The sequence below is a fragment of the Dermacentor andersoni genome, chromosome 3 (assembly GCF_023375885.2).
Source record: "Dermacentor andersoni chromosome 3, qqDerAnde1_hic_scaffold, whole genome shotgun sequence".
NCBI classification, from domain to species: Eukaryota; Metazoa; Arthropoda; class Arachnida; order Ixodida; family Ixodidae; genus Dermacentor; species Dermacentor andersoni.
This window is the reverse complement of record NC_092816.1, coordinates 9,027,937-9,052,954: the sequence shown is the minus strand read 5'-3', so window position 1 is coordinate 9,052,954 and position 25,018 is coordinate 9,027,937. Positions and strand designations below refer to the sequence as shown.

Sequence of the window (25,018 nt, the reverse complement as noted above, 5' to 3'; positions counted from 1 at the left end):
CAGGTCTGAACTGCATGGCGGGTGAAAAAAAAATTATGCGGTTTTACGTGCCAAAACCATGCATGGCGGGTGTTCGAGCAATTCGAATCCCAAGTCAATTATTGTTTTGGCCGTCCGTTCGGCAAAATGAGGCCGAGCGTTATCTTGCCGCAGAATGACACATTTTCGCAGTTTTCCACGACGTTTGGATCTGATTGCCAGGTTTCTCTTTAGTTCAGAACACATCACAATAGTTTTCGCTGTTCACAGTTTCGCATGTTGGGGTGAAACGAACGGCTACCACACCTTCTATGTCCCAGAATAGTATTAGCATACTCTTACCAGCTGATGGTTGACATTAAAATTTTTTAACTTCTGGTGATAATGAGTGTTTTCAAACCATGCTCGAAGCCTTACTTCCCGGTTCATGATGATGTTCCCCAAGTTTCATTTACAACAACAATTTGCTGTAAAAATCCATCTACCTCGCGACGATAACGGGCCAAATGTTTATGAAAGACGTCCGAATTTTGTGCCTCATGCTGCACTGACAATTCTTTCTGGACCAACCTTGCAAACACTTTCCGAAAATTCAGCCTGTCGTGTAAAATGGAATACGCTGAAACATTGCTGATATGTAAAGTATTGGCAATTTCGTGCCTTGAGGTTTGTCTGTTTTCCATTACCATACCTTCAACGACTTACAAATTGTCCTCAGTCGTTGATGTCAATGGCCTGCCCGATCTTTCCTCGTCACATAAAGAAGTTCTTCCCTGTTTGAAACGCTCTATCCATTCGTAGATCTTGCTTCACGATAAACTGTCATCATGCTAAGCTTGCATTCGAAGAATAATTTCCACAGGTTTAACACTTTCCACAACCAAAAAGCGAATCACTGCCCTCATTTCCTCTTTGGTGCAGATCGACAATAGAGCTGCCGTGTTTAACGGTCTGCTACACTCTAACGACTAACGCGGGAAAAAAATAAGAGTGACACGTTCCATAGAAGTGTTGCATACGGCACCAATTCAGCGCTGGGTACCAGCAGTGTTACCAAACACTAGTGCGAGAAATTGCAAAGGCCTCTTGCTTTTTTACATCCCCTCGTATGCGGCGTGCACTGCAGCGGGACTCCTCTTTCGCGCTTCCCTAAGAACACTCGGTGCCATCTAGCGGCACCGTCACGAAGCCTGTGCATGGCCTCAGAAATGCATGGCGCGCCGGTGCGTGCGAATACTGAGAAACGCGTAACGCTGCATCCGGGCTCCTCTCTCGCACTTTTTTCGGGAGACGCTGCTCCAACTAGTGACACTGCTGAGATGTGCGTGCATGGCCTCCGAGACGAGAAGCGTCGCACGCCGGTGGCTCCAACGCTGGTATTTGATCCCACGCTTGCCGCACACTTAATGACACATACTCAGTGATTCAAGTTGGCGAGAGGTTCATTGAAAAGCGGCCCATACCCAGTGCATTTGTGGCGCAGCCTGCCATTGCATCGCGTTGCTGCCCTTGGAGATACCGCGTGACGTGGGTTCAACCGCACAGTATCGAAGAAACTTAAGGGATATTTTTCGCAATTGTAGAGCGGCGCATACCCAGCGGCATATACCAAGTTACCCACATGGCACGAAGTACGTTCATTGAAAAGCGGCCCACACCTATTGGCAAATACCCAGTGACTCAAGTAACATAAAAGAGTTTCCTTGAAGATTATCACAGACATATTGCACATAGCCAGTGCTCCAAATCAGCGTCAGAGGGTTTCATTGAAGAGCGGTACATACCCAACCCGCTTCTGTAAAGGCCTATGTCGACGTGAAAGACGTTCGTTGAAGAGCGGCACATGTGTACACATTGCCACATGCTGTTACCCAAGTTGGTCTGATGGTTGGTTTTGAGGCCTGTTGATAAAAAATTCGTTCTAGTCTGGGAACTGAACTTCTGGGAAGTCTGGGACCAACGCTTTTCCGGTACTGTCGCTTTGGTATATCACTTGCCATTTGTTCCCCTTGTTACGCTAGCCTGTCGGATATTTGGTGGCATGCTTAAGTGAAAACGCTTGGCCGGAACTGCAGTGCAGAGGCCACACTAACTTTCGCAGAGTTCACACACAGATTGAAACAACATTGAAAGTCATATGCTCGTATAGGCAGACAATGGCAGGTGGACTCGTTCAGACACAATGACTGCTTTGAACAGGCAGTATCACGGTGGGTTTAATAGTACGGCTGAAACTTTGATTTTGTATTACGTGCAGCTAATCGTGTTGCTCGTTTTTCTAGGCACTCTAGGCATACAGAGGGCCGTGTCATACATCACAATTCACGTGCGCGCGGACGCGCATCTGTTATGATTACAAGCGCGCACGGTCCCAGACCTTCTGAGAGCGATCCAACCACTCTCTGGAGTCTCGTATGCGCATCTAGCTACACGTGCTCTTTTCTTTCCTGCGAAGGCAGCTCCCCCCAATGACCTCTATTCCTTGAGGTGCCTGCAGTTATTCCTCAGCTGCGACCGCGTCTCTGCGAATGCCTCTTCCGTCGTGTTTGAGCATCGGTCTAGGAGAGAATAAAATGCGAGGGAAGTCTCTTGCGAGTTTGCAGGTGGTGCTACTTGAGTGCAGTTCAGAGCAAGGAGCGCAAGGAAGAAAAAAATAAAGGTAGGAATAATAAATTTTTAAAAACTGTCATGTACAAATGTAATCCAAAATGATCGAAGCAACTTACGTACGCCTGCGCATCCGGCACGTGTGCCTTGCTCGAAACGATCAGTTTTGAAGCATCGCGTGAACGAAATGCTGCGCCAAGCGTTGAGCCCGAAAAGGATCCGCTCCTAACCCTGAAAAGTAATATAAAAACGCGGTGCAGTGCGGCTGCCAGCAGATGCAGGAGATACGTTCCAGACGAGCGAATTTCTCACGATTTTTTAGCAATATGTTTCCTGGTATATCTGTACCGTTTAGCTTTTTGAGTAGGAGTGCTCGGATAAGTAAGCTGTTGCCTTTTAAAGTGAAATGTACATAAATGACCTACAAACTTTCCTCTGTCACGAAAAAACAAACAAACATATTTTTCTTGCAGTAAGTTGATTGCACAAGAAATACAAACCACACGGCGATGCGCTCATGCATATGTGGTTAAATTCAAACAGTCGAAATAGGATGCGCATTTATGAGAAAGATATGGAATGCAAATCTTAGTCTAAAATAACTTGTGTTATAGAGCATATCGCCTAGGGGACGATGCACACAACATCTCCAAAGTGAATCATTTTTGAGAATAATCAGGTCTCATGGCTAGAACGCCTAGTAATAAAATTGAAGCAGGCTAGCAGGGAAATGCTGGGCAGAAATGAAGATATATGTATCTTAGGTACTATTTTAGATACTCTTTCGGTATCTTGTATCTGTATCATGTTACGTCTGGCAAGACATGTATCAGTATCTGTATTTCTGATACATGAACGAATGTATCGTGTACCTTAAGATACAAGATAATGCTATCGCAACATCACTCTTCGAAACTACAAACTTTGGCGGAACTTGGCATCTCAAGCTGATACTGCACCCACGAGGCCACCTGAATTTCCACAGGCACTGAATCGTCTATGAAAGGGGGTTAACCGAGGGGTACGATGTTTATTAATCATATCAAAAGAAGCGAACAAACAATGACAGCAAGGACAAAATAGGGAAATTACTTGCACTTACTAATTGAATTAACTAAATGATACATTAACGGAAACGAAAATGGATAAAAAGACGCCTTGCCGCCGGTAGGGAATGATCCTTCGTCTTCGCATTACGCGTGCGATTCTCCACCAACTGAGCTACCGCGCCGCTGTTTTCCCATATACTTTCTTGGGTATTTATGTTTTACTACTAGAACAAATCCTGCAAGTGTTTGCCAGCGCCACCACTCACAAACCTTGCCGGCGGGTGTGGAACATCCTTTCTGCCGCAGGCGTCACGAGTACGTGATCTTTTTGGGTGAGGACAACTGGTCAATAAACCCACACATGCTATCTGAAGGCATCAATGTTGCCGTATTCGAGACCATTGTTACGTAATGAGCGAGAAGAAAGGGAGTTAACCGATGGGCCCGGCAAGTTGTTTTTTCATCCACTTTCATTTCCATTAATTTATCATTTCTTCAATTCAATGAGTAAGTACAAGTAATCTCCCCCATGTTGTCCTTGTGTCATTGTTTATTGGCTTCTTGTGATACAATACGTATGAAACATTTTTGGGCTGCACCAGCTTTCTCGTAAAAGACGAAATGGTAAAAGTATTGCACGGTAACGAATATGTCGCTAAAGAATGCGTTATACGCCAGCAGATGCGTAGAATATGAAAGGTCATTGCAGCTTTATGTGCTCTCCGTATACACGATGCGCTAAAAATAAATGTTGCTACCAGCGTTGTTGCTCTTGTACTCCTGTCCAGTGATCCGGTATCTTGTAAACAGTAATACGTCTACGGGCAAGATAAAACGCCACAGTGGTATTTGCGCTATCATGCATAGGCTTCTTATAGATGATGAAATAAACTTTATTCTTTAAAAATATAGCCGGCGAGCTTCTGCATGTCGCCCTCATGTGGGTGGCTTCCTTAGTCCAGGATGCCATGAACTTCTGCTGTCCGTGTTGCTCGGCCCACCAGTCTGGTCCTCCGGCTGAGCGCTGGTCAGCAGGTCCTCCCACTGCTCTTTAGATGGCGCTGTTTGCTGGCACCTCCGTGACACCATTGCAGTACCACACCATATGATCGAGCGTATTGGGGTTTCCATCGAACTGACAGTCCTATTTGCATATTGTGCGATATATCTTGTGTAATAATGTGGCATATGAGGGAAGAAATTTGCTTGGATATCTTCTAGCTGCACGGCTTCTTCGCTACTAAGCGTGGGATGAGGTGGTGGGTATTTTCTGCTGTGTAATCTGTAATGCTCTAAAACGTCTTTGTGCAGTTATTAAATGGGCGTCGAAAACCTGCCGTGGTTGCTTAGTGGCTATGGTGTTGGGCTGCTAAGCACGAGGTCTTGGGATCGAATCCCGGCCACGGTGACCACATTTCGATGGGGGCGAAATGCTAAAATACCCGTGGTACTCAGATTCAGCTGCATGTTAAAGAGCCCCAAGTGGTACGGAGTCCCCTACTACGGCGTGCCTCATAATCAGATCTTGGTTTCGGCACGTAAAACCCCAGAATTTAATTTTTTGAGGTGGCGTCGGAATATGATCGCCTCTCAGGGATGCCCGGTTGGTATGACCTCGGGCTGCTGCACCAGCCGCTATGTTCCCCGCAAAGGAATAGTGTCCAGGCGTCCACAGGATATGAATGTCTGGTGTGTTGTGTAGCTTGAGTAGTATATTGAGTGCCGCTGTGGAGATATGGCTTTAGTGAAAATTTCTGCTTCCTGCTTGTGAGTCTGTCAAAATTGGAATTTGTCTCTGACAAGTTGTTGTGGCGAGCGCAATCGCGGCCTCTTTTGCCGAGTCGGTGTCACTCAGAATGCATGTTACTGCACTAAGCTCTTTTCCTGTTCTGTGTGTGACGCTCCTCGCGTGCGCCGTCTTGCTCAGCTATTGGGCGGCGTCGACGTATCTTGTAGCCGCATCTTTCTAGCACACCTTCTTGAGTTCTCTGATTCTTGCCTCTCGTATGCCCTTGTGGAACACCGGGTGCATATGGCGAGGTATATTAGAAACTGTAATACACTCTTTGAGTTGGAGAGGTATGCGCTTGTATTCATTGTCTCGCTGGAGCCCTTCTCTGCATCCAAGTCGGCGCAGGGCGGCTCTATCAGGTTCCGTTAGTTTGAGTCGCTCGATTTGATTCATTCTGTGAGCTTCCGCTATCTTTTCCCAAGTGTTGTGAACACCCAGTTAGAGTAGCTTCTTAGTTGAGGTTTTTGCCGGGAACCCCAACGCAAGTTTATGCGCCTGGCGGATAAGAATGTTCAGCTTCTTCTTTTCCGCGTTCTTCAGTCCCAAATAGGGAGCGCCGTAGATGATGCGGCTGGTGGCTAGGGCTTGTGTTAGCTTTAGGGCGTCTTCTTCCTTGAGCCCGTGTAGTTTGTTCGCCACTCGTTTCACCAGATGTGAGACTTGAGCGATGGTACTTTGAAGCTTCTGTAGGATGGCCGAGCCCGTTTTCTCCTTTTGGAGAACTAGCCCCAGTACGCGCACTGTATCAACTCATGGGATGATGGTGCCATTAAGTTCAACTTAAGGGCCGGGCGTTGAAGGTGGGAGTCGACCTCTCCTTCTGCGCAGCACAATCATTTCTGATCTTTCAGGGGACGAGGAGAGGTCGCACGCTTTGAGATACGTCTCCGTACAATCAGCGCCATCCGGTAAAGCGTCTTTTCCCCCGTAGAGCCTGGTGTGACCCGAAATGTAATATTGTCTGCGTCAGTGGCATGATTGAGTCCAGCCGCACCACACAGTCTCTCAGGTAGTTTCGTCATCGCAACGTTGAAAAGTAATGGAGATACCACTGATCCCTGAGGAGTGACTGCGGAGACTGCGAACATGCCCTTGCGCAATCTTCCGACGCCTACGGTTGCTGTTCCGTTAGAGCGAAGTCTCTAACGTAGTTGCAGATCCTTTGCCCGCAGTTGGTGCGTTGCAAGTTATTGAACACGGCCTCATGAGACGCATTGTTCAAGGCGCATTTAACGTCAAGTGTTAAAATAGCGCTCTGTTGGGTAGCCATCAGGTTGTCAATGACGCATTCTTTGATTTGTAGAAGGATATCTTCTGTAGGCAAGCGCGGTCGGTATTCATACATAGTGTTTGGGACCTTTTGCTTATCTTCCAAGTACGGTGAGAGTCGATCGTGAACCATGTGCTGGAAAAGCTTTCCGGCGCATGACGTCAGCTAGATGGGTCGGAGATTTTGTATTGTGATGGCTTTGTTTCGTTTAGAAATCATTGTAATGTCGGCGTGTTTCAATAGCGCCGGCATTATGTCAATTTCTCAGCTTTCATTGATGGGACCAAGGAGGCTCTCTTTTCGAAGTGTTTTGTTATTTATTCTATCTCTTCCTGGAGTCGATTGTATTTCTTGTAACCTTTGCAAGGGTTGCTTCAAGCTTGGCTCCGGTAAATGGGCAGTCGGGGGCCGGGTCCGGTAATCCGCTGTAGGCGGGTGATAGGCAGATTTTACCGACGATGATTGTTGCGGTCCTGTGAATTTTGCTTTTACAGCCTTAAAAAAATACATTATGGGGTTTTACGTGCCAAAACCACTTTCTGATTATGAGGCACGCCGTAGTAGAGGACTCCCGAAATTTTGAGCACCTGGGGTTCTTTAACGTGAACGTAAATGGAGTACACGGGTGTTTTCGCATTTGGCCTCCATCGAAATGCGGCCGCCGTGCTCGGGTTTCGATCCCGCGACCTCGTGCTCAGCAGCCCAACACCATGGCCACTGAGCAACCACGACGGGTTTACAGCCCTCAGGACGTCTTCTTCCGTCCCCGGGAAGTTATGAATGTGTTGCCCAGTCGCGGTTTTGAATTTCTTTCTGGCGAAGAGTGATCGTGGAATGTTCCAAGTCTTTCAGGTGCTTAACGTCCCTTGCAGGCTGTCGCAGACCTGATTCCAATTTTGCTTTCCGGGCTTATCCGCGTACTCCTGCGCTTGCTTGGGAAAAATGGCTATATGCTTCTTAAGCTTCCTATTTATTTTTTGCTTCTTCCACCTTCGGGTGAATCTTCGGGCTTCCCAAAGGTGTAGGAGATGCGGGTCTACATCAGGAGTTTCAGTGATGAGTTGAACCTCCTCAGTATGCTTGTTGACACTTTGCACGATTTGCCGCGTCCATTCTTACATAGGTCGTCATCGATGTTCTTATATGTTCTTCTTATGGATGTTCTTGTAATTAGATGGCGATCTCTAGCTGTTCGGCAAGCAGAGCAGCGGCTCTGATCAATTACAAAAGCGACAAGCTAGAACTACAGACAGCACAGCGTATAAAGAGCTTTCATGTTAAGCAGCTAAAGCAACCCCAATAAATTGTTTCGGAATGAAGCTACTATACTTTCAGCAAGAAAGACAAACATTTTGACATACTAACAGACATTTCACTCAAATGAGACTAGGTTGGTCGGAGTTAAGAAATTTTCAAGCAAAAGCTGTGCATACGCGTTTGCTGCTACCTTATATAGATCTATAATAATGCATCTGCGAATGTATCGGAGTATCTAAGATACAAATGGAAAGTATCGTATGGGATAGAATAATTGAGGGAATGTCTTGTACCTGTATCTCAAATACTTGTCCGAGTATCTGGTATCGTATCATGATATAATTGCTTAGCCCTGTAATGCAGGGCGATAGTGGTTATAGGCAACGTGGAAACACACATAACAACCCATCGTTAAAGTTGATAGCTTTTTAAAGCACGAATTCCTCCGGAACCTTTAGGCATTCAATGTCGCATTGCTCCCAGGGCACTACAATAAAAGAAAGGAATCTGAATGTAAAATAAATCGCCAGTGGCATAGCGAACCAGACAAAAGGAATAACAGGGAAGCCAAAGTGTCGTAGTAAGTATGGACTGTTGAACTGACCATCGATGCAACAAACAATTGGAATACTCTCAACAATCTTGCTATTCGGTGCAACACGCGAATCCTGAGCCACCCTGGAGGAGCATCGAATGCCGATAGCGGCAGAACAAGAACGCAGTGAGATATGGGTTATCCCAGAGACAGGATATTTCGAATAGAGGATCCTGCCGAAATTGTCTCTGCCGCCTCGCTGTGCGCGACTTCAAGCTGGCGCCCGCGACCCCATATTACGCGCACGCTCCGATTCCTACGCATTGTCTGCGTCTCCACTGCTGGCAGCTTTTGAAAAAGCCGTTTCAGCTCCACGTCTTCGAGTCGCTGCTTGTCCATCCATATGCGTGCGTTCCAGAAAATTACTTTCCTTTTCCTACGTATTACACTTCCGATCCCGTACGCCAGACTGCGAGCACTTCAAGCAGTTGGCGCAATTCGTGGAGAGGCCATCTTATATTTAGCAGGGTTTCGGTGAAATATTTTGTTGTCCAGATTATTTTTTTTTGGAGATCTGAGAAAAGCCTCCAGTCCCGGTTTCTCTATGGAGTGAAAACTAAACAAAACAAAACAGAAAGAATATTTTATTTAGTTCGTGTTCATGCGCCAAAGCAGGCAGTTATGACGGCTTAATTCTATCGCATTATTTTTATGAAACCTGACATTACAAACGAAGAAGTCAGAACTACTCAAAACAGCTTGCAAAAAGCGCTTGCGTTCACTCTCCTTTGATGTTATATTAGGCGAATAAAATTAGCGATGTTTAAAGGCATTTAAAGGGCACACGGCATTCAGTCGGTGAATCGCAATATCTTTATCATCACAGACTCGCAGTTCCGAAGGTAAGTTGTGCTTAAAATTTCTTTGGAGAAGCATTGGGCCGCTGAGTAATTCAGACTGGTTCCCCCTCACTGCGACGAGTGAGAGTTCATAGGCATATGAGCCTCCCGAGCCCAAGTCAACAGGGAGGTGACTGCTGGTTGCAAGACGCAGTAAAGCTTTCTTTCGTGCTCAGCCGACCCCACATCATAGCTTGCCGGATTGTAAGAACGTGCTTGTCACAAAGGAACACATTACCTAATAGAGTACCTGTGACATTGTCACATTCTCTTTCCAAATGAAAAACAGCTTTCAGTGGGTATAACTAAAAGTGACTTCAAATAATTTTCTTCGCTAATTAAAGGGGCCCTGAAACACACCTCGGGCTTGGTGAAATAACATAGTCCGCGGTTAGGATACGCTGCTGTGAACATCTCAGCCAAGTTTTGCTGTCGTACGCGGTGCGTGGAGCTCGCAAGCGGATCGCAGTCACCTTTCTCTCAAACGTTCACTTCTCCTCACTCTCTTCTGGAAGCTTTCTTTCCTCATCGGACGCTTTATTTCGCCGTTCCCTTGGAGGGCTGCTATCGGCCGATAGCTGACATGAAGCTGCGGTCGGCTACATGGCACCGCGGCCGCCGCGGTGTGCCGCCACGAGTCCACTGGCTGAGCCCTCTACGGCTCGCTGAGGACAACCGCGTTTGGCTTACGCTTAGTGCGTCGCAGGCACCAAAGGTGCAAGTCGTGGCATCTACGTTATAACATCCAAAATTAAATTTGGACGATGACACTTAGAAGGCGGAGCGGCGTGGGCATGCCCCACTGCGCCGTAACCTTCGAAGTGCAAGGCATTGAAGAAGGAACGGAGGCACATTTGAGGCCGATTGCCAATAACTCCGCTCCTGCGGAATGCATTGAAGTACTTTCCGAGGCAGAGTATTTCTGAAATAACCTATTTCCACTTGAAATGCATTTCTGCGATTCGATAAAAAGTGGTTCAGGGTCCCTTTAAGGTAAACCTGAAATTGACTGCTACTGCAACAGAAAGTGCACGATGTGTATACATATATAGGGCAGATAACCAGTGATCCGTTAGAGCTACAGAATGTGTGCCAAGTGATGGGAAGCACCGACTTGGACGGCAGAGAATTAGTGGGTGAGATGAAATGAGAAAATCTGCAAGGACAACTTGCAATCAGCTAGACTGGAATAGTTGGAGATTGCAGGGAGAGGCCTCTGCACTACTGTGGACATAAAAATAGGCTGATGATGAGGTGATGCGGATGATTAGGGTCATTAGTGAAACCATAAGGCGTGGATCCACTGAAACTTTCTCCCTACCGTGAGCTCCAAGAAACTAGCTTCGTAATCCTGATTGTCATTATTCCCATATTTTACAAACTTTACTGCAGCATACACAATGGGAAAAGAACGAGCGAACAAGATGCATGTCAATGGCCTTAGAAAATGCTTATCATGCCTGGAAACTGCAAAAGCACTTGTGGTCATTTGTCAGGCAGATCAGCTTATCATCGATCAGCCTCTGCATCCCTCTCATCTACAGTTAGACAGCTCTGAGCTGATTCTGTTTGCTTGGTTGCTTCTCATTATCTGGCGTTTACCCACTGCGGGAGATTGACAAGATACTGATTGTTTGTCTGAAAATTGTGGTAGAAAGACTGTTTTATTTCAGACTGACCCAGAAATATAGATCATTATTTCAGTAACGGTAACAAGTTCTCTTTCAACAGTAAGCCAGAGACAATGTCTAGGCGCTGCATACGCAAAATGTTTTTTCACACAGAATAGGACGAGCAGAAGGAGCGATGTGCTCTTGATTAGAATCAGAAGAAGACATCGATCACCTATTGTAGCAATGCAGTATTCATGCTCAGCATCGAAACAAATTACGATATAAATTGTGTGCTCTGGACAAACGGCCATTCTCAATGGGGAAACCACTGAGGCCATACATTACTTGCGAAATGACAAGAATTCTAGATAATTACTTGAGCCTTGTACCTATGTTCTATGGTTATGTATTGCAGTTTAATGCTTTTGCGAAGAATATTTGACTCAGACTTTTTACTACCTGTCGTGTAACTTTTTATGTAATGTACTGTAGACTGCGTTTTTTTTGAAATACAAGTGAAATGAATGTCACTGTTCTATTATCTTAAATGACATTGTTTCCTGTGCAAATTCTGTGTTGTGACGTCGGTGCCTGAATTTTTATCTTGATGTGAACTCGGCGATAGCGCTTTCGGGCCTATTTTTACTTTTGATGTCGATATTGTATCTTTTTTCAAAGCGCAGCTCGCTCCTGCGTCTAGCGTCAGCGTTCCCGGCCTAACCGAGCCAACGAGCGCAGCATACGAAAGCGCGAACGTGGAGCGCAGCGGAGAACAAAAGAAACGGCGAGAGCGAAAAGAGCGCGAGGAGGAAAGCGGAGGCAGAGGGTATGGCGAAAGCGTGAGAAGAAAACCGTACTGCCGCGCAAGATGCGCACTGCGGCGACGATGGCTACTAAATGGCACCAGAGTGGCGCGCGTCGTCTGGAGGTCTGTCTACGGCGGCTGCTGTGAATCGCGCCCACGCGTCACCCATGCGCTGCTTGTCGCAATCTACGATTAGCTTCCACACTTCGCTTCGTTTGCAACGTGCCGCACGAGACAGATTCTTCGCGCCAGCCAATATATCGCGAAATGAAAACGAAGACGAAGTGATCTGATCAAGTGTAGGTTTTTGGGGCCTTGCTGCGATAGTTGTGTCATATTGGAGGCTTAATTGTGCTTCTTGGACGAGAAGCCGTCCGAGGCGATGACAGGCGCCACGCCATAACTTGCGTCGAGCACGCCTCTTCGCATGGACGTACTGTAAGGCTTGCCCCGTAGACATGAAGAGAAGCGGTTCCTGTTTCTCCAGCAGCGAGCCAATAAACTCCGACAACGACTACACCATCGTGCAGGGTAAGCGACTCAAGGGAAAATAGCACAAGACGACAAAAGACGTGCGTGAGCAGAGCCACGACGGACCGCCTACTCCGACTTGCAGGATTGCCTTTGTGCCTCTCAACGTCTCTAAGAATTTAAATTCTGCACACAGACAGGTCCTTAACGCCTCCCTTGGCAATGTGGCTCCGAAAGGAATTACCACGTGTGATTCAACACTAAGAAAAACGTAGTCACAGAGGAAGTAACGACGCAGGCTGCCTTAGAAAAATTGAGGACACATAGAGTCCGGTCGTTCATTGTGCATGGTGGTCACAGTAGGGCAAGTGTTATTTCCAATGTCGTGATTGACATCAGCGACGAAGAGCTACAGAGGCTTCTGTCTTCAACAGTAAAGGTCATCCATTTTCACCGCTTCGGTCGCTCGACGAGCGTCAAGTTTTTTCGAGAGATACACGCTACCTGATCATGTCAAGGTGGGATGCGCGAGACACCCGGTGCGTCCTTATGTGCCCCGCTCACTGCAATGTCACAAGTGCATAAAGCTACGCCATGTCAGCGCTGTATGTATAGGCCAGACGGCATGGATCCACTGTGCCGGCAGCTGTGACGTAGCTTCATGCACAATAAAAAAAATGAAGTGCTCGAATTGCGATGGACTCCACGAGGTCAATTCCAAGGATTGTCCTAAACAGAAAAAGGAGACAAAAATACTGAATCAAATGAGCAAGACAAGTATGTCCCACAAGGAGGTGGCAGCGTCAGTGCAACACCGGAGGAGACGAACGCGTCGTCAGCGTAAACAAGCTGTAGGTCCAAACGAGAGCTCCAGGGTTCAAGTTCCGCAGGTGCAGCTGAAGGTAGTTGAGTCAGCATCGAGAGATCTCTCCAAACCAGTGCTGCTTCAAGCCAGCCGCGCAAGCCAGAAATCGAATTTATGGTCACGCTTGCCGCCGCGCACACGGGCTTTGCACTAGCTGGCAGCGCGGGCGAAGACAGTGCACGCAGATATCACCATCGGACTCGGTCATCAAAACAATTCTGCGACAAATAATCGATGCCCTGCAACTGCTACTGTCTGGTTTAAATACGCCAGTGGCGCTAACAGCGGCAAAAACCATGAAAGCGATAGACAGATAGATCTACACTGCAGTAACTTCTACCTCTGCCCGAGAAGATGAATGTGCTGTGCTGTAAAGTGTACACGTACGCGTTGCACAGAAAGTGTGTGCTGTGGAGCTATCATCATCATTATATTCACCACACCAGCACTCTTTTTCCTCTGTCTCTGTTGTTCCCCGAACCCCTTCCCCAGCGTGGAGCAGCAGGCTAGAGGCACTTCACTCAGGCCGACCTCTCTACCTTTCTGCCATCAAATATTATATCTCTCTCTCTCTCTTTCTGAAAACACATAGCGCTGCGCTCAAATTTTGCCTTACGGAGTATTGTAATTATCGGTGAACTTTTTGATTTTCTTTTAGCCGGCCTATATACCTTTGCTACGTGCTCTCGCTTTTTTACTGCTTTGTTTGTTTTCGCCAGCCACTTTTTATAAGTGTTCTTTGCCGAAGGCAGAAGAAGTAGCGGGCATCACGCGTGATGCGAACCTCTCCTGCGCAGACACTTACTTAAAAGACATATAAAAAGGCTGTTGGTAAAAAGGTAGGAAGGCGGAGAAAAACGTAATAGAGCAAGTAGGGCATGGTAAGGTATACATGTTGTTATAATTAAGAAACTAACTAGAGAGAGAGAGAGAGAGAGAGGGGGGGATATAAAGAAGGCGGGAATGTTAACCAGTCAAGTGTCTGACTGGCTACCCTACGCTAGGGAAAGGAAGAAATGCAGAGAGAAGGGAGAGAGAGAGAGTATAGAGACGCGCACAGACAGTCATCGAGTCAAAGCCGCTGGTGCAAACCAGATGTTCTGAGAAAGCACAAAAGCGCCTTCACTGTCACCTGAGCCTGTAATCGGTGGGGACGGTGCTCTAGTACTGTCTGTTACTCAGAGGACGATCATATAGTTTCTTCAAATTGTTGGACAAACATTGTCTTTGTGCTTGAAATCGAGGACAGTGGCACAATAAGTGATCAATGTTCTCCTCGCATCCGCAAACATCACATGCGGGACTATCTGCCATTCCGATTAGTGCTGAGTAAGCTTTCGTAAGCCACAACCAACACAGTAGAGACGCTTCGCGTCGGTGCAGTGTGGCCGGAGGTCTAAGTTACAATGAAGGGTTTAGTCTGTGCAGTCTTGTGCGCCTTGTATGTGCGGTGTTCCACTCTGCTAAGGAGATCGTGCGTGCTAAAATGCCAAGTTGTCTCGTGGCGTCGCTCCTTGAGAGAGGAATGGGGACGCAGCGGTCCTCTTGGTGTGAGGTCCGAGCTGCCTTATCGGCGTCATCATTTCCTGTGATACCGCAATGACCTGGTATCCACTGGAAAGAGATATCATGGCCTTTTTCTCTTAAGTGATGGACAAGTTCCATGATTTCGCACGTGAGCTGATCGTGAGCTGCATGTCGGAGAAACGACTGCACACATTGCAAGGCCGGCCTTGAATCGCACGAGACTGCCCATTGTCGAGGACGTCCAGAATGTATCACATGAAGCGCGTCGCGGAGAGCCGCGAGCTCTGCAGCTGTAGACGTAGTTATATGGGAAGTCTTGAACCGCTGGATTATTCCCATTGTTGGTATAACTACAGCGCCACCGGAATTGGTTAGTTGATCCCTTAATATAGCTGTGTGGGCAGTCACTGTATTTATCGTACACGATAAGTAAAATAAGTTGCTTGAGTGCTGATGACGGCAAGTCCGACTTTTTCTGAAGTCCTAGAATTGTAAGGCCTACTCGAGTACAGCTCACACACCACGGAGGAATCGAAGGTCTTGCCGAAGGTGCGAACTAACTAGAGAGAGACTGAAATAATGGCCTACGAGACACAATTTAGTGCGGTATCTGGATGCCGCCGTAACGAAACCTGCGTTGAGCGACTGGGGCAATGCCCCTTTAAAGAGCATACCGCTGCCTTTCAGTCACCCCATACACTGCACCGCAGACTCATTGTCGCCATCTTAACTACTTCAATATTACTCGACGTATTGCTGCTATACTATTCAAGTTCCTCTTTCAACTAATGTTTTTTTTTTCTTTTGTGTTACTCGCACACTGACCGCCTGACCGGCTCTTCTATTGCCACAAGAACATGCCGCCAACGACACCCCTGAATGCTTCCTAACCTCTCGCCTCTCTAACGCCCTTCCATGCCCCCGCCTTTCCTTAATTTTTTTTCTTTCTTGTTCTTTCTCTCTCTCTCTTTTTGTCTTGAAGTCACCCTGGGTTTTCTTGCCTCTGTTTTCTTTCTTTTCTCTCCGCGTTCCCACTCTCCCACTCTTGTCCCCTCGTCTTGGGAACGAAGCTCACAGACGTAGGACGACAGCGCTGATAACCTCTGAAGTCTCTCCCTTTAAAACCAGCCGCCAGCGACAACATCCGCAAGTGACGTTACTGCACTAACCGTTTAGAGCTAACATGCCGAGGATGACAAGGCCGCCTTTGATGAAGATAAGTCCTCTTATCGAAACGTTGGCCAGCCTTTCTGAGGCACCTTATCCCTGTTTGCAAACTTTATACCACAGTGTGCTATGCCATCTGTCAGCCCCTTTCTTGATTTTGAAGTTATACCCTAGAGTTGCGAAATATGGTGGACATTTTCACGGTTCTTTTTCGAGAAGCGCGCAGAATCAACAAGGCAACGAATTCGCACACTATTACAGTTCAGAATGAGAGCCTGCACAACAAATGCAGTAGACTGGAGCTTCATTGTAACTGGGTGTAATTCAGTAGGACAGTGTTTTGGGTGCGTTGGTATCTGTATGAAATGACGGCAGGTCTTACGTGCCAACTAGACACCTTGCGTTTCAGTACGCCTCAATCGTGAGGTGTTTTTGTCCCTTTCTTTTGCGCGCAAGAGCCACCGTCATGGAACGCTAGATTATAAACTATATGTTAGTGATTGTACGAGGTGGCCCAGGAGGACAAATATGCTAGAGAGAACCCAGGTTTCAGTGTCGCCTGTGATAGGGAGCTGAAAGCCAGCCAGTCAATATCAAGAGATCTTGTGCATGCAGGCAGCCCTCCCCAGTTCACCCAGGCCGGGGTCGGAACACGAGCCCGGCGAGTGGTGGGAGCGTGAGGTAGGAACGGTGGTCCCGAGAGTGAGGGACGGAGGACTTCCCAGCCGCGAAGGCGGTGCTAGGCTGTTTCGTCGGGCGCACGGTTGGTGTCGCTCCGCGTTTTTCCCTCGGCGGGAGCACGTACGGAGTTCAAATGGGGCTCCTAGCAGCTCGTCGATCGCAGATGGTGGCCGGCCGACCGTCGCGAGCGCTCTGACGGAGTAGTAATCGACCGCGTTGCACCGTGGCCGCGCTTCAAACCGACCTCACCCGTTGCCACGCCGAGCTCGAGTTGGTGTACTCGCTGAGCTAATTTCTCATTCTCTTCGTAGGGTTAACCATCCGCTGACAGCGTTAGGTGAAATCGATTTTAGGAGTCACCTTTCACTTCCAACGGAGCACGTTATACGTTTTGTGTTCTTTGTTGAAACTTGACGTGTTTGATCGGCGGCCACCACGTGAGCGGCTCGCACATGTGTTCGCTGCCGGCGACTGTGATGCAGATGACGACTACGGTTCAGCACGTGGGCAAGGCGGCGATTGTGGTGCTTCAGATTTTGCTACTTCACTCCCTCGTGTCCTTCGGTGCACAGAAAGGTAAGCCACATCTGCGAGTAAAAAGCTCCTTCTATTCCGATTATGATCGCCCACTCACCCGATTATCTACATCCGGAGGCGCAGCATTCGTTGCATTTCACTACCTCTGGAAGGGCAGTTAGAACAACGAAAAATACCTGAAATCAGAGCCGCGACTCTTTTTTTGTACTGGCGATGCTCGAGTGTAGAAATTGAACTTAATACGAAAAGTTTGTAAGGTCCTTAACTTGGAGTCATCTCTTTCTCGTAGTCCCATTCATTTTTCACAGGATATTTCAAAATTATGTACATTTAGGACGCAGGGGTCACAGGGAAAGAAGAAACTGAACAAGGCCTTTACGACCTCCGTGCCTTATTCCGCAGAATATCTACAGTGCCGGTTGCTAAGACCGTGCTACATGCTCTAAATGCTTTGGATTCGCTCCTCACGGCTCTACAATAAGGCACCAGTGCGTCACCTTTTGGAAACCAATTACAAAGATTCGCAATGATGCAGTGGAATGCGAGAGGCCTATGAGACCGCCTCGCAGACTTTCACCAATAGATGTTCAAGCACCAGATTTCCGTGGCTGTAATAAGTCAACCTGACACATCTCGATATGTACCACTGTGGTCAAGGAATGAACACAATTTAGGCAAAATGCTCACTTTTGTTCGTCGGAATGTAACGCGTCTTCGTAAAGACGGACGCGCCACATGCTTCCAACGAGTGCGTCTGCGTAAAGCTAAAGTTCAAGCGGCGCACATTCTCAGCAATTAGACGATATATACCTCCAACATCGTGCATAGACTGTTCTTGTTTACTGTCCATGCTGAAAACTTGTCTAGGTGCCTACATGGTCATCGGAGACTTTAATACCGACCATTCCATGTGCGGTTCTTCTTCCACGAACGCCCGCGGTAGAGGCGTGGCTGACTCCATGCTCAGGCAAGGATTGATGGCGATCAATGATGTCTCGCCAACACGTCTTCGAGGCTCTTACTAAAGCAGTTGTCTTGACATTGCGTTTGTTTCAAAGAGCCTGCTGTCTGCTACACGATGGTGTATTGATCTCGACACCAATGGAAGTGAACATCTGCCAACATATATCCAGTTGAAATGGTTATATCCCTCAGCTCCGAAAAGTGCTCCTTGCAATGACTGGCCAACATTTTAGGAATCTGAACATCGCCTGTCAAATCATCCAATCACAATTCAATATTGAAAGTGTCATCGCCGTCAACTATACACGACACAACAAAACACCTCAGCGCACCTGCACTTAAATCACCTATTGATGACCAGTACGAGCGACATCGCACGATACGACGTTCAGCAGAGCGGAAATGCAGAAGGTCGAAAACACGATTAGAGGTATCTGCACCTCACCGGGCTCAACGTAATGTTCTACGGCACCTTGATAAGCTCGACCAACAAAGCTGGAGAACATTTTTTGGCTATCTGAGCACGAGGAAACTTCTCTGCAAAATTTGGCAAATTGTGCGAAGTTTTCGATTGCCTCCATGAAAGCTCACCCACGTTCAGCGGTGTGACCATACTGCAATGGCGGCATGAAGTTTAGGTCGCCGAAGATTTCTGCTAATTACTTGTGAGTGCCTATAGAAGTTTACCCACGCAAGCACGAATGGTTTTTCCATCATCTAGTGACCACCGTCTGTATTCGCCTTTCACTATACACGAGCTCGACGCTGTGATATCTGCTTTCCACTGGACATCTTGTCCAGGACCAGATGGAATAACAAACTCAGCGATTTGTCATCTTAGTGTGGAAGCTCGCGAAATGCTCCTGTCGCTCTACAACTCTACGTGGGACTCAGCGCTGTGCCTTACAACTGGAAGTGCAGTCGTTTTGTGGCTCTGCTGACACCCGGGAAATTCCCGCACGATCTTTCACATTATCGGCCGATAGCCTTGACAAGCTGTGTTGGTAAAGTGATGGAGCGAATGGTACTGAAGCAAACTGGAATGGCTACTCGAGAAAAGTGGTAGATTTCATGATTTTATCAACGGATTCCGAAGAGGCCAATCGTCTATTGACGGTGTGATCAGCCTGGTATCCTCCTTTCAACATGATGTATGTGCAATATATTTGGATAATAAAGGTGCCTACGATAACGTCCTTCATTACTCGAATTTTCAGGCACTTGAAGATCTAGGCGTTGGTGGCTGGATGTATTGCTGGCTTTACAGTTATCTCAGCGGCCGGGCCATTTTTATGTCCACTGCCGATGGCGAGACTGATAGACATGACGTTTGCAGGGGTGTTCCACAGGGTGGCGTCCTTTGCCCAATTTTCTTCAATGTTATACTGGTAAGCTTTGCAGACGAGCTACCTCACGCAACTCATATCAGAAGGTACGCGGATGACATTTGTATCTAGTCATATGGAGTCACATGTCCACAAGTGCGTGCAAGGCTTCATCGTGCGGCTACGATCACGGCAAAGTACTGGCGCCGTAAAGGCCTGCAACTCTCAGCAACTCAGCGTGCAGTGTTGTCACTCACACAAATCAATGTCACAATATAACATCGTTATAGACGGAATGGCGCTCCCTTAGTCACAAACCACAGATGTCTTGCTGTCGTAATAGCCCGCAATCTTTCTTGGACAAAATATTTATTTATTTATTTATTTTCAATACTGCCAGTCTCTTCATCGAGACCGTAGCAGGTGGGCATATTGTTACAATGTAAGCGTTGATACAAAATTTTTCATAGAACATGTGTATACAAAGTACAATAAATTAGATACGCTACATGTAGCTACATAGTACAGTCTGGAAAAATACAAAATGCAAAAAAAGAAAGACATCGTTTCATGCATATAATTAGTGAAGTCAACTATAACAATAAAACAGATGTTATAAATACAATAAATTGTCATTCAATACAATCTCGTGAAATATAAATGCAACACAACCATTTACAAACTAACAATGTATAACTTAATACAATCTAACATAACATAACATAACATAAGAGATAGATCTAAACAATGTAAAAAACAAATTTGCATAAGACTAAAATTTTTCTAGCAGTTATTCCTTACTCTTTTCTATCATGTTACTAAAAATTGAAGGCGAGTCTATATCAGCTATTGTTGAGTCGAGGTGGTTCCACTCCCTAACAGCAGTAGGGAAAAAAGAGTATCTAAATGTGTCCGTTTTACAAGGGTACTCAACTAACATTTTATTATGTTTATGGCGTGAAATACGGGACGTAGAGAAAGTAATGTATTTTGAATAATTTATGTTAAAGCGGTTGTGCAACAGGTTGTGTATGAATTTTAGCCGAGCTTGCTTCGCTGTGTTTACCAGTGTGTCCATTCCGGATGAAGCCAGGAGTTCCGTGGGCGAGTCAGTGGTTTTGTACTTGTTGTGAATAAACCGTATTGCTTTCATTTGAACTTTTTCCACTTCGGCGATGTTTGTCTTTGTGTGAGGAAACCAAACAGTGTCGGCGTATTCTAGTACTGGCCGCAGAAAGGTTTCATAGCCTAGCAGTTTCATATGACTGGGAGCAGATTTCACGGACCTTTTAAGGAAGAAAAGCTTACGGGTGGCTGCTGAAGTGATGTTGGCAATGTGCGTGTTCCACTTCAAGTCAGATGCTAGAGTCAGTCCTAGATACTTGTGTTGCTGAACATTAGTTAGGGCTGTACCATTGAGAAGGCAGGTGAATCCTGACTTAATCTTCTTTGTTGTTACTACCATTGTCACTGATTTCTCGATGTTAATAGACATTTGCCATTGTTCACACCAGGCATTTATCTCGTTAAGGCATCTATTCAAAGTAAGGTGATCTTCATAACTTTTTATTTCTTTATATATAATGCAACCATCTGCAAAAAGCTTTATGCTGCATGCTATGTTATTTACGGTAGCATTGATGTAAATTAAAATAGTAAGGGCCCCAAGACCAAGCCCTGGGGAACGCCAGATGTGATAGGAACTGTATCAGATGATGCTACATCATGGAAAACGAAGTATGAACGTTGTGATAAAAAATCCCTAGTCCAGGCTGTAATGCTTCCATTTCCAATAATTGACTCCAATTTTGCAATTAGCTTGTTGTGACACACATAGTCGAATGCTTTGCTAAAATCTAGAAATATTATATCTGTTTGACTGCGGTTGTCAATAGTCTGTGCTTGGTCATGTATAACTTCAGTCAACTGTGTTACTGTTGACAACCGGTGCCGAAATCCATGCTGATTGGCTGTTAGTACGCCATTCTCTTCAAAATATGTTGTTAGGTTTTTTTAAAATTATATGCTCTAGTATCTTGCATGATGTACTAGTTAGTGATATCGGTCTGTAGTTGGAAGGAGAGTTTGTGTCACCTGACTTATGGATTGGTATTATCTTCGTTTTTTTCCAGTCATCTGGGATACGTCCAGTTGAAAGTGATATGCGTTAGATAATGCCAAGATACCTGCTACACCATTCTGCGTATCGCTTTAAGAATTCGTTCGGGACGTCGTCAGGACCACTAGATTTTTTCGTGTCTAATCCGAGTAGGAGGTTAAAGATTCCTGAGTCAGTTATGTTTAGTAAGTTGATGGTGAAACCTGTAGGAATTATTGGGGGACAAACCCGTTATCTGCAGTAAATACCGATTGGAAGTACTTGTTGTATGCATTAGCTTGAGAAACTTTTTCATTGTGGGGTCATTCTGGCGTGATTACTTTGCGTGCACGGAAGTGATTCCAAAATCTGTGTGGATTACCTTTTACGAAGTTAGGCAGGGTAGTATTAAAATATTATTTTCTGGAGTGGCTTAGTCTTATTTTAAGTTCTGGCTTGGCGGTAATCAATTTTGATGTCTGGAGTGATTAATTTTTAGTCTTCTTCAAAGACCGACGTAACCTTTTCCCTTTTCGTTTGGCATGAATTACCTCACGCGTTACCCATGGGTTGTATTTCCGTGATTTTCTTGCTTTTACCGGTATAAATTGTTCAATGCAGTTATGTATTACTGTCTCAAACTTAATCCAGAGGTAATTAGCGTCTGCCGAAGGATTGCAAGCCATTTCCGCAAGATCCGTGAATTCATGTGCCATGTGCGTCAAAACATTGGCGTCGTCCGACTTCGCAAAGTCGATAACGGTGCTTTCTAAAGACCTTTTTTGTATGTTAAACGACAGAGGTAGGCGACATATTGGAATATCGTGTTCGGATATACCTTCAACAATGCTAGTATGTATTTTGTTTACAAAGAAGTGATCAGAGAGTAGTATTAGATCGAGTATATTACTTGCAGTACCATGTGAGCGTGTTGGTTGATCAACTACTTGTTGTAGGCTGAAGTTGAGCATTAAATCAATTAGCGCTTCTGAAGTACGTGATGAGCATTGCATTTTCTTCCAGTTAATTTCTGGAAGGTTAAATTCCCCATGATGATAATTCTTAGGCTGTGAGCGTGGCACTGCAGAAGCTCATGTACGTTCTTTATGAAGCTTTCGTCCAAGTCAGGACTTCTGTAAAAGCAGCCTACAATTATGGCAGTGTTGTTGCAGGTAATTCTGCAGAACACGGCCTCAGCATCCGTCACATTCGGCAACGGTTCGTATGGGAGGGATTTCTTTATTAGCAGTGCCACGCCACCACCACGTGTCTGTCTGTCTTTTCGAATGGCGGAGTAATCGGGAGGCACAAATTCGTGATTTAAGACAGCAAACGGAAGCCACGTTTCAGTTATCGCTATTATGTCAGGATTATGTTCAAGGAGTAGATCTTCAAGCGCGTCAGTCTTATTTAAAATGCTTCTCGCGTTTACATTCAATAACGTTAGTTCTTTGACTGCGCTTGGCTTCGCGTGATTGGACGCTTTGCTCCTACGTTTTTCTTAAGTAAAACTCTCTCCCGCTTGTCCTCGTCCCAAGCGAAAACTTGGCCATTAGTGTAGAGCTCGTCTAATGACAAAGAAACCCTGTCATGGCTTTCTCGGTTTTCCTTGGCGCTATTCCCCAGCAGTTTCCTGATTTCTCGAGTTCTTTTGCAGAAGTCTTCCCCGATAGACGAACCTGTGTTTTTTAGCTTGCGCCCCTTTCCTAATATTATAGATTTCTGTCTAGAATCCAGAAGCCTAAAGATTACTGGTCTTGTTTTGTTATGCGCTGGTTTACCGAGACGATGAATTCGCTCTATGGCAATAGGCTGCAAGCCAAGCGTGTCCTGGATAATGGTCTTATTTACAGTTTGTTCTAGATTTTCACTGTTTTCGCCTTCTGTTTCCATCAGGCCGTATACTATTAGATTTGACCGCCTACTCTGGTTTTCCAAGTCGTCCATTCGTTTTTCCATTTTCCTTGCACTCTCATGAATGTCTTGTATTTGGCTCACGCGTGAGGTTATCGTCGACTCCAGGCGTGACAGAGCATCTAGCTTTTTATGTATACTGGCAAGCCGTCCTTCTTTAATTTCCTTGATATCGGCTTGAACTTCCTTCAACTGCTTTAAGATTTGCGCTAGATCAGGGCCTGGATTGCTCTCAATGTCCCCCGTTAGCAAAAGCAGCTCTTTTAACCATGTCATTACGTTAACAAGCATACAACAAAGCTGCGGGCACGGCACCAACAGCAAGAACGGATCACTAGAACGGATACGGTAGTTGTGTTGTCTTCTTACCTGCACGATGAAAACAAACGGATTAGTGACCGTCATTCCGCCGGTGCCACCGTGCCCAGTGGACGCGATGCGAGGAGGCAGGCTACTTATATGCGCGCTGCGAAGCGGCGCTGGCTGCTGGTGACGTAGTTCGTCACACGTGGGCCTAGTCGCGGATGGCGGCAAGCAGTTCCAAGGTGCTGAACACGCTATCTTCGCCCCGTGAAACGTGACGAAGCTTGTGTCGCTTGCTTCCCTGGACGATGCCGCCGGTAGCATGCGTATGCCATCCAGGGATACGAAAAGACCGATGGAGAGCTGCACGATGAAAACAAACGGATTAGTGACCGTCATTCCGCCAGTGCCACCGTGCCCAGATGCCCAAATATGTTAATGCCCACAGGGCGAACCTGACAAACTTCATACAAGTTATTTTATATCTGGACTGAGATTGGTCCTTCTGAACGATGTCTGCTCCTAGTGAACCAAACACTTTTCGTGGGCTACATACCCTACAGCATGCCTGCTCTATCTTCGCATAGCATGGTGTCATCTTGTGCGCGCACACTGGAGAGCTTTCAGGCACAAGCACTGCGAATATGCCTTGATTGACGCGGCACGTCAACTAAGGGCACAATAGCCGAAGCACGAGTTTGCCCAAGTGACGTATCCAGGCTTCGTGAACCTCTACAGACCTGTCTTCGCCTGATGACTAAACACTCACACCATCCTGTGCCATCGCTTCCAAGAACAAACCTTGACTGTGATTTTCCTGAAGCAATTGCATGTCACGCAAATTGTATCTGCAAGGTTCCCGGCCATCAACATCCCAGAAACACTTCCCTGGACAATACCGAGACCACTAGTGAGGCTTCAAATACCTGGAGTTACGAAGTCCCACATTTCTTCCATTGGCTTGAAGCAGCTCACCCTGTCACATATATTTGCATCACGTAGTGCGATTGTGCAAGTATATACCGATGGTTCTCTCACAGTATCTGCCACAATGACTGCATTTGTTATCCCGCAACTTGGTATTACGCGGTGACTTCAACTCGACCACAAATGTACATCTAAGGTTGCGGAACTAACGGCAATACGGGGGACTGTCCATTTTATGAGAACGCAGACACCTCCTAAATTGATGTTGTTTTGCTATGCAACATCAGCGTTGCAGGCGACAAAACGCTTTTTAAAGAAAAGACGATGTTACCTACTCGTGCTGGGAATAGCCGAACTCATCACAGTGCCCAGCGAGGTGGCCACTTCATCACTTCTCAATCGGTGCCCGGTGAATGTGGTGTGATTGGCAATGA

The 25,018-nt window shown here is 46.3% G+C and overlaps 1 protein-coding gene across 1 annotated transcript in view; it reads left to right on the top strand.

Annotated features, from left to right (window-relative positions):
• The first annotated feature begins 16,644 nt into the window (after window positions 1–16,644).
• The window catches only part of LOC126520779 (uncharacterized), a 178,845-nt gene continuing 170,471 nt past the window's right edge, over window positions 16,645–25,018 (top strand). The window contains exon 1 of the mRNA XM_050169559.3: window positions 16,645–17,093. Coding sequence (XP_050025516.2) covers window positions 16,970–17,093 — 124 coding nt within the window. The 5' untranslated portion in view covers window positions 16,645–16,969. The remainder of the gene's footprint in view (window positions 17,094–25,018) is intronic.